At 30.8% G+C, this 10,520-nt stretch overlaps 1 protein-coding gene across 1 annotated transcript; it reads right to left on the bottom strand.

Annotated features, from left to right (window-relative positions):
* Positions 1–5,617: 5,617 nt before the first annotated feature.
* On the bottom strand, positions 5,618–9,016 carry LOC133313972 (chlorophyllase-2-like). The gene is made up of 3 exons (XM_061515399.1): positions 8,768–9,016; positions 8,507–8,661; positions 5,618–6,458 (listed from the first exon to the last, which is right to left on the bottom strand). Exons 1-3 carry the CDS (start codon positions 8,994–8,996, stop codon positions 5,781–5,783), a joined length of 1,062 nt encoding a protein of 353 aa, XP_061371383.1. The 5' UTR covers positions 8,997–9,016; the 3' UTR covers positions 5,618–5,780.
* Between the last annotated feature and the right edge of the window lie 1,504 nt (positions 9,017–10,520).

Genomic DNA, 10,520 nt, shown 5'->3' with positions numbered 1-10,520 from the left:
AAGAGTGAAAACTCTTCCTCTTGTTGCAGGTTGAATTGGTGAATTCTGACCTTGATTCTGAGGACACTGCCTCAACATATGTCCAGGCTTTCCACACTTAAAGCATACGCCTCTTACTGCTAGGCATTCTCCAGCATGATTCTTTTTGCACTTTGGACATACCTGAATCTGAGAGTTCATCTGTCCTATATTCTTCCTTCCTCTGTTGTTAGCAAAGTTATTCCCTGAGTTTTGTGCCTGTGAAAACCTCCCTTTGTTGTTGTCATCGTTCTTTCTCTGACTTGAAACTCTGTCTTTCTCTCTTCCCTCCTCAGCTTCCTTCATGCTTGCTTCAATGTCTCTGCACCTATTTATTAATGATGAAAAATTCCGAATTTGGTGTCCTATTATCATACTTTTTAATTCAGGTTTTAGTCCAGATTCAAATTTAGTCGTTAACCATTCTTCATTAGGCTGATTATGTACATAATTAGAATATCTGGATAATTCTTCAAATTTTGCCACATATTCTCCAACAGTCATGTTTTCTTGTTTCAGTTCAAGGAATTCTATTTCTTTTATGTTTCTTACACTCTGAGGAAAGTATTTTTCTAAAAAGGCATCTTTAAAGATTGTCCACATAATCTCTGTTTCTTGGCTTTGGTAATATCTTTTGGTATTTGTCCACCAATGTTCTGCTTCTCCAATCAACAAGTATGTGGCAAAGTTTACACGATGAGTATTAGGAAAGTCCATTACTAAGAATATTTTCTCAAGTTCTTTCACCCATTCCATGGCTACCTCAGGGTTATAATCTCCACGAAAAATAGAAGGTTTATGCTTACGGAATTCAGTGAGTCCTTTATAATCAGAATTAAGTCCTCTTTGAGTATTTGCAATTCTAGGTCCATTTTCACTTTCAGAATTATGGTTTTGATTTCTGGTTGCACGATCCTCCCTCAGTTCCTGGATAATTTGCTAATTAGTTACAGTTTGTTCTCTAAGAGCTTCTGCCACTCGGGTAACTGCATCTGTTACCGGGTTAACTTCTGGTTCAGAAGTTGAAGAAGATACTTGCCTTGTACCTGCCATAGATCTATATATATTGTTTTATGATAGTAAGTTGATCAGGCTCATTAAAATAACTCAAAATATGCATGATCTATGACAAAATACCAGGCAACTATAATAGTTTAGGTCTTTTATTTATCTGAATCGCTGCTCTGATACCATAAAATGTAACAACCTCAGATTTTTCTAGTATAAAGAATATCGTATAATTTTTTTTTTAAACTATAATAATTAAATAAGAGTATAATAAAAATAAATCTAAAAAAATTTAACTAAAAACGCTAACATCCTTCATTTATTACACATGGATGTAAGTTAGTACAAATATATTACATCCTAAATATTTTACAACGGTTCCACACATATATATTACATTCCTACTACATCAAGTTACATTGTTTATTCCTTACATACTTCTCAGACTAATCTAGCCTATAGGTATAGGACTCCACACTGTCTGCATGGAATATGGTTGCCGCTCCTTGGTTTCCAACTGTTATGTAAAATTCCCAACGATCGTCATAAAAATAAACATTCACAGTCCATCCTTCTCCAGAAAAAGACAAGTTAGCCATGATGATTTTCTGGAAAGGTTAGCACAAAATAAAATAATATGAGATAATTCTCAGTAATATTGAGATTTTTGAACTATAACCATTTCCAGCCGTGATAACGGAAAATATTAATCTCTCAAGTAATTCTCATAAATTGGAATAATATCACAAATATTAATATGCAATCTCGTAATATTTATCTGTAGCTAATTTAATTCCCAATTTTGTGGGTTTCCTGCATGTGAAAGGTTATAATATGGCGGAGCTCAAGCCATGATAAGGCTTCCCTTACCCTCAAACCTTTTGATCCCAAACTTTGTGGGTCACTTCACAGCAGTATTATTAAGATAAAATTTACACATTCTTTTAATATTCAATTGGTATCAAAATAAAAATTCAAAATCTGAAAGAATCATATTAACATAACAAGCATAACAAAATTAAAAGAAAGATTAAGGTAAAATTTATAGATAAAAAACATTACTAAAGAAGAGAAGAAATTAAGAGAACATTTTGGCATAACAACACCATATAACTTTCTAAATATATATATAAAAATATGATTGAAGAGAAGAAAGTAGAGATAAGATTTTACTCTCTCAATATTACCTTTTACTTATTTCTACGTCTCTTTTTTTTTCATCTCCGTAACAAAGCAACGAAATTTACTCTGATTGCTTGATCCCTTCACTGTAACAAAGTAACGAAATTTACTCTTGATTGCTTGAAAATGACCACTGAATGGTGCTGTTGCTATCAATTTATATAGATGCAATATGATGACTCACCACTTCTTTCTTTCTTTTTACGTTTCTTTTTTTTTATTTTTTTTATTTTTTACATCATTACTCATACCTCATTGGTATTTCTTCATTTCACTTAGGATGTGGGTTTGGAGGGGTGACCCACGTGGCCCCCTCCTTGCCATGTATATTTTTTTTATTACATTAATTTATTTATAATATTCATTTAATTAAAATAGTTATAATATTTTTATTATTAAAAATTTAGAATATTTTTAAAAAAATATTTAATTAGAATTTTAATGTAATAATAAATTTTAAGAAATTAATTTAATATATATATATATATATATTTTATTAAAATTTATTCTTTTATTTAATTATTTTATTTACCATATGTTATTTAATTTTTATAAGTAAATAGTATTCATCATAAGTCTTATCATATATTACATTCAATGTTGCCCATATAATTTTATGTAGTAACACATGTAACATAAATGAAATTTATTTCTTTACTTATTTATTAATATACTAATTTATTTATTTATAGAAAATATAATAATGATAATAATAATAATAATTTATTTATATCATATATATATATATATATATATATTCTATATTATTACTTTGACTATTATTTTTATTTTTTATTTATTTTTATTTGTTTATTATACTCCCTATTTTAGCATAGATTTCATGTACTCTCTAAATTAAGTTTAATTAGTGAGCTATGGTATATAATTGATAATATTGGGGATTAAAATTTGTGACATAAATTGTAGTTTAGTAAATGCAATATGAATTTGGGAAAATATTCTATAAGGTTTTCATATAATTTGGGTATGATTATTCAAAATGTTATTTGTGAACTGTCAGAGATCTCTACTAATAAAAGATATTGTTTGCAATTACCTGCTCAAAGGAAGTTATTATATGTATCAATTTTTGAAATTTGCATTGAGATAAAATTTCAAATGATGTGAAATAATTATGTACTTTGTACTCTGCCCAAAGAGAGTTTATATTATGTTAATTATTTTGTTCAAATTACTTTATTGCCCGTAATTAACATAATTGCATTTATGTAATAAATATACTTTTGATATGAATGATAACAATATCGTGATAAAATTATTGATTGGATTGAATTATGATAATTATAGAGATGAGATCTAAATTTTTCCTTATGAATTTTTGTCTAAATAGGGCACTGCGTTAAAGTTAGCCTATAATTAATATAGAGAGTATACTTGACATATTTTTTAGTGGGAGAGATATAATTGATTTTTTGTGATCTTGTAGTTATTGTGGAGTTAGTGGGAGATATATATATTTACTCAGTTTTCATGTCATGATATGAGTTCGTTTTGAAATAAACTTTCTATAAGGCCTCCTCATGAAGGGTTTTGAATTTTATATCTTGTTTGGATCAGCTTGGGTATTATTATATTTTTGGTAATGGAAAAATGAATTTAATGTTAAATTCTCAAGTTATTACTTATGGATTTTATTTTATTTTAACGGTGATTTTATGAGGTAGTGACCTTCTTGAGTTAGGATGAAAATAATTCTGTTAGTATATTTACCTTAAGATCAATGAGAGAAAATTCCTTTTTTCTTGTATTGTATATGAATGACTTAGTTGTTGAGAATGTTGATTGACTCTCTAACCAAAGGACTTAGGCGAAGAATATGAGCATCGTGAGTTCCTTTGATTTAGTTGATTAGTGAGAGTTTAAGTCATTTATTATTTTCTTGTCATGTTGAGCCATTTATTTAGGATATAATTGATATTTGGTTAACAAACAAATTTTATTTTGAATAATTGATAAGGATTTGACTTTTATTATTGTATATATTGAGTATATGTATTTGTGTTTATCAATTGTGAGATATTTTGGAACTCAGTGTCATTGAGACTACTATGCATGTGGTTGACACTATAATAGAGTTTGAGGCATGGTATTGAGATTTTGGAACTCAGTGTCGTTAGGACCACCATGTCTATGGTTGACACTATATTGGAGTTTGAGGCATGATTTTGGAACTAAGTGTCGTTGTAACCATCATGTTTGTGGTTGACACTATATGAGAGTTTGAGACATAATGGTGTTATTAAGACCACAGGGCCCGTGGTCAACACCATATTTTATTCTATGATGGATTTTTGATAAACCATGAAATTTCTCTGGCTTTAAAGCATTTGAGAACTGATAGAGAAAATAGTAGTTTGGCTGTTGTTGGATCATATTGGCATGCTATTTTCTTGCTACACTCCACACTAATGACTAGTCGACTGAGTCAAGTAACATTTGTGACCATGAAAGGTCTTATATCGATAAATGATATAATCACCGTCTGATTCATTGTTATTTGACTTTAGTTGGATGGTGTCATATTCAGATATCGCACCTAGGATTATGTGTTTTCTCAAAATGTGGACACATTATAAAAATTCTTCTAGGCCTGAGATTCATTTTCAAATAACTTTTTTTCCTTTTTCTTTTTCATTTTTAATTAAAATTTTACAATTGATTTTGCCCAAGTGAGAAAATATTAGAATTTTTATAATCACTGTGGGCTTCAATTAATTGTAGTTTTTCTTGTTTTGATAAAAATGGGTTAAGTCATGATCCATTTGGGGTGCAGTATAAAGCCCATCTAATTAAGTGATCATTTGATTTGGGGTTAGATATCTGTAAACTGATTAGTGTGAGTAACAGTGTAGGCCTAAACCATAGGCTCATGATGGAAAAGGGCATTCACAGTGTGTTGAAAAATCGTTACTCCATAACTTGCCCTATCAAAAGTTGTGAAAGGGAGTGATGTCCTTCAACCTTTGCAGGAATACCGGAGCAAGCACTCCAACTGAGATATCAAAAATCATGTCGTCAATAAGTAAGCCTAAAACCCTTTTGATGTTCTATTTCATATAATTCTATTTTAATTTTTTACACCTTTTTCATTTTTTTATTCTTATGGTTTATTCTTTTCCTTTTGTTATTTGGTTTTTTTTTTTAAATAAATTTCTGCTTTTGTCTTTTTCGTCTCTAGTTATTGTTGATCTATTTATAAATAATTTGAGAGAATTTCACATAAAATTACGTGACATGTCCATTCTATGATCATTTTCTATCTCAATCCGACATAAACTCTAACATCAAAATTAATTAAATAAATAAATAAGGCCTTTGTGGAGGAAAGAGAATATAAATGGTTAATAAATATGCACCAAAACAAATTATTTCACTTAAGATGATACAGAGTTGTGTACTTTAAAATGATAAATGTTTCTCCTCAATATATTATACATGATGTGCTTTTATACTTTTATCTAATATGTATCTGTAAAATTGGCTATAGCATGCTAAGTTCAATTACAAGGGTCATGATAACAGAAACATATAGTCCCTATCTTCTCTGATTTTCACACAAAATAATCAAATTTGATCTCTACAGGTAGATTCTCATGCTTGTCTCTAATTGCCAATAATTCCCCATTATCACCATGCAAGTAAGCTTTCAAGAATGCAACTATAGCTCCTCCAACAAAACTCCTCATTGGTTTCCTTGATTCTCCATTCTTGCATAGAAAATAGGTAGCTACACCCTTAATTCCCTTGGTATCATCATCTAGCATGTCAAAGTGGCCATAATCCTTAGCCACAAAATACCAAGAAGGTTTCTGACATTCATTAAAGAAGTTCTCATGGTTGACACCCTTAGGGGCACAAGGGGGAAACAAAGGATTACTTTTCAATTCACCTAAACCTGAACCTATAACCATTGTTGCCATATCAAAATCAAATGAATGAGGAACATATGTGAGAACTGGTGGTGGATTTTGCTTTCCTTTGTCCATTCCATCAACTGGATCAACTCCTATTAAGGCTGAAAACTTGAGATTAGTGGTGATGTTTAATTTTCTCATTGCAAGAGCAAATGCTGTTTTGCCTCCACGGCTATGACCTGCAAGTGCTAACTTTCCAAAATTTGGTCTCACATTTGGTGGAAGAAATTTGTACAGTCCTTCAGATAGCCAATTTGTTATTGCAGCTGCAGAATGAATCTCATCACTTGTATCAGGTCCAGCAAATACATACAACTGTAAAGTTAAAACAAGATTTAAAAGGGAGACTATAAGTAATTATAAGCAGTATTCAAAATTTCAAATCAATAGCATGCCATACCAAAGCTCAATGTTTTTCAATGCAGCCTACCCCGGAACTAGATGTTAATTGAAAGGCATTTTAATGGTTTTATATTAGATATCTTTGACACATCCCTACATACAAGAGTTCATTAGACTTGAAGGGTGGATATGCAGTAAGGACCAAACTCTTGACCACTTGGTCACTAGCTATTATACCATATTATTGAATCATCTCACTTAAAAGCTCAAGCTGTTAAGTGAAGTTCACTCTAATAGTTTTATATTATACTTTACTGACAAAACTATTCCTATTTGTAGAGCTTTATGAAACAATAAAGAAACAGGGAAGAATCTAATCTGTATCATGTACATATTTTACATATAATTACAAATTCAGAGATGTCCATTTAAGGTATTCACTTGTTTAGTTTGTATGCTTAAGGTGTTTCTACATTTAAGTAGGTTTTAAACAAAGAATTTACATGAGGACAACATTTTAATGCCTAACTGAATCTATAACACCTGAAGTATACAAAATAAACGAGTTCCCTTGAAGAATATGTCCTCTAGATTAGGAACTCCACATAAACATAATGCTTTACATGGTAAAGATCAGAGTCTTCTTTTTAATCTGTTGTTTCATTTCTGTGTACACATTACATGGAATTCTAAACAAATAGCAAGTTGTCATGTTTCATTTCTTTAAGATATCTCTTCACGTAAGAACTCTTTGGGCTTGAAACATGGATATTGCATAAGCTTTTTTTTTTGTTCTATCGTGCGCGGACTTAATTCCACTAGAAAGGAGGGGCGGTATTGAGGATTAAACTCGTAACCCTGTAATCAACTATCTCACCTAAAAGCTCAAGCTCTTAAGTGATGGACTTCAATGATTTTATATTATATAACATATTATCCCTTACTTATTATGTACACTAAAGGTGTTGTGTATTTAGGCATTAAACAAGAACATACACGGTGAAAATATCTAAAACTATAATAAGGTAACATTGCCTGCCAATTTAATTAGGCCCATTTCAAGTGCTGTATTGGACTAATTGGGCTTAGAAATATAAGTGAAGCAAATGGAGAAAAACAAGGATGTACATGCCATTCAATGACAACAGAGGAACAAGCAAGCTAATGGAAACAGCCATTTGTTACTGCTGTATTAATTAAAAATATAATTAAACGAATGTATAATAGTTAGATAGCCTAGTGGTGTGGGGTGTGTGTGTTAAGAGTGTGTGTAGTGTAGGGTGTTGTGTTCAATTCCTTGTAACCTCCAAAAAAAAAAAAAGATAATTTTTCAAAATAGAAAAAAAAAACCTCAAAAAATTTATTTTGATATTTTCCTGATCATGAGTTAGAAAGAGTAACTTCTAAAAAAAATTATATTATAAAAGGTTTTTTTTTTTTTTCACAATGCTATGTTAGATAATGGCCTAATATATGTGGGACTACTATGAGATTGAATTCTAATAATTATGAATTATTTGATGTGATTTGATATTATGAAATCAATATACTATGAAACTAAGATAAGTTAAGCTTATACCATTAAGATTTATTGGCACAAAAATAATAACAAAAAAGTTATTCCATGTCCCTAATTACTCTTTCGGACGAGTTACGTTTATTGGGTATCCTCACAACCAAAGCGAGGAAAGGGGTGCACACACGTAAGAGACTAATCTTGACTTGAGTGGCGTCACAATTATCCAACTCTAACCCAAAAATTCTCTCCAGGATCCCAGCCTAAGCTCTTTTGCCGTTTGTAAAAATAATCAATTTAATTTATTCATTAATGGTTGGCTAATAAATAGTAAACAAATCTGATTCGTTCATTTGGGACATCATTGACAATGAAACGATGAGAAGCAATGTATTGGATATATATGCACATCAATTTAAAAAACAAAAAAAACGAAAACAAAAGCAAAAACAAAAACAAAAACAAAAAATGTATATACACGGTAAGGTGTCAAATGTGCACTAACCTGAGGAGCAATGACAATGAAACCATGAGAAGCAATGTGTTGGATAAACTGAGAGTAAAATGAATTGTTAAGAAGATAGCCATGCAAGAACAACAGAAGTGAGAATTCTCCAGCTTCAAGAGGAGTGGCAATCAAGAGTGATTTCGGTGGTAAAACTGAACATAGAAAAATTACACACAGTGAACAAAGCCTCATATAGCAAGAAAAAGAAGAAGATAAAACTTAATTATAAGAGAGAGGTAGAGGAATCCAAAAGAGTACCATTGTCTGTGCATGAATCAGAATCGACCCTTTGCAGCTTGGTGGTATACTTGCCAGCTACGAAGCACCGATACTCAGAAGTTTTTTTTTCCAACATATCAGATACGCGTATCGGAAACATATCGGAAATGTATCGTATCGTACCGACATATTGACATCTCGTATTGAAAACATATCGAAAACGCCATGCTAGAATCGATGCTTCATAGCTTGCCAGTTTCAAAAACATTAGTGAGAGCAGTTGATGAATAAGAACTCACAACTGATAGTTGAGCATGTGCCATGTTTTGCCTTAACCTGCAAGTGTTACTTTCTACTGCAGAATACGATAACAAATTTGTGGCTTTTATATAGTTTTGTTGACCTTTCAAGATCTTATCAAAATTAATTTAAAGAAGGGTGGACAATGTATAGATCCACCTGTCTGTTTTAAGAAATTCCACACAATACTGAATTAATTAAATAGGGCAGTTATGATCAAGCTTGTGATTATTTGGTCACGAAGGCTCTGATATTATGTAAAAAACTAGGGATTTTCATCAACTAATCCAAACTGAATCAATCTGCGGTGACCGAATCAAAAACTGATAACCGAAAATCAAAAAATCAAAAACAAAAAAAAATCACAAGTTTTAATTGGATTGGATCGGTTTTCGGTTTGGTTGGTGAAAACTGATCCAATCCAAACCGACCCACTGATTATGTATTGATTATTTTGGAAAGATGGTAACTTGAAATCTTGGATGTTATCAATAGCAAACTATGTTGTTTTAGTTTTTATTGTCTATTAATCTATGTTAACTCTTCATGAGTTTTAAGACTTGTTTTAGTTTGAATTTTTCAGTGGTTTGTAACTTTGAATGGATTTATTTTGATATAGCTAGTGATTTGTATGGCTAAAATTTTAGACTTTTCGAAAAATTGAAAATCGATGCAATCCAAACAGAATAAAATTGGATTGGATTGTATCAGATTTAAAAAAAATCCAAACCAAATGGATGATTAAATGATCAAATTGAAGGGATTGGATTAAATGATTTTTACTTCAAAACCGATCCAATCCAGACCGCAAACACCCTTGAACTAATTCAACCCAAAAACTTAAGCTTAATCTGTTAGGTGAGGGCCTTTTTTAATATTTTATACTATTATCTAACACATTCCTTCACACGATAGCCCATTGGACTGGACGGACACATGTGCTAAGAAACTCCATCAGAGTTAATTAATTATTAACTAAGTAGGAGGCAATGAAGATCGAATTCTTAACTATCTGATCACGGAGGCTCTCTAATATCACGTAAAGAATTAATTTAACCTAAAATCTAAAATCGTTGAATGAGATTATATTAATAATTTTTATATTTCTTTAACAATTAAGTGTAACTTCTAACTACTGTAGAATACGATAACAAATTTATGGCTTTTATATAGTCTTGTTGACCTTTCAAGATCTTACGAAAATTCAGTATAACTTCAAACTACTACAGCATACGATAACAAATTTATGGCTTTTATATAGTCTTGTTGAGATCTTATGAAAATTAAGTCTAACTTCTAACTACTGCAGAATAAGATAACAAATTTGTGGCTTTTATATAGTATTGTTGACCTTTGTTTTTTTGGATATTTTGGTTCAAGATCTTACGAAAATTATATATTTTTGGTGGACTTTTAGTGGACCAAATAGATTTTTGAGCCTTTAATGATTAGGCTAAAGGTGCATATGTGTGTCTCTCTCTTTAAAAATGGG

Source organism: Gastrolobium bilobum, unplaced genomic scaffold (genome assembly GCF_033153095.1).
Source record: "Gastrolobium bilobum isolate Gb01-03AN ecotype WA unplaced genomic scaffold, APGP_CSIRO_Gbil_v1 utg296138, whole genome shotgun sequence".
NCBI lineage: Eukaryota > Viridiplantae > Streptophyta > Magnoliopsida > Fabales > Fabaceae > Gastrolobium > Gastrolobium bilobum.
Note: the sequence above shows the minus strand (reverse complement) of the source record. Positions and strands in the feature narration are given on the sequence as shown.

Bases quoted from the DNA above. Each gene is read 5' to 3' on its own strand.
- LOC133313972 (XM_061515399.1), bottom strand. From the start codon at position 8,996: ATGTTTTTGAAACTGGCAAGCTATGAAGCATCGATTCTAGCATGGCGT. The intron at 8,662-8,767 runs GTACTCTTTTGG...TTCTATGTTCAG, and splicing joins TGATTCATGCACAGACAATG to TTTTACCACCGAAATCACTC. The intron at 6,459-8,506 runs GTTAGTGCACAT...TTAACTTTACAG, and splicing joins TCATTGTCATTGCTCCTCAG to TTGTATGTATTTGCTGGACC.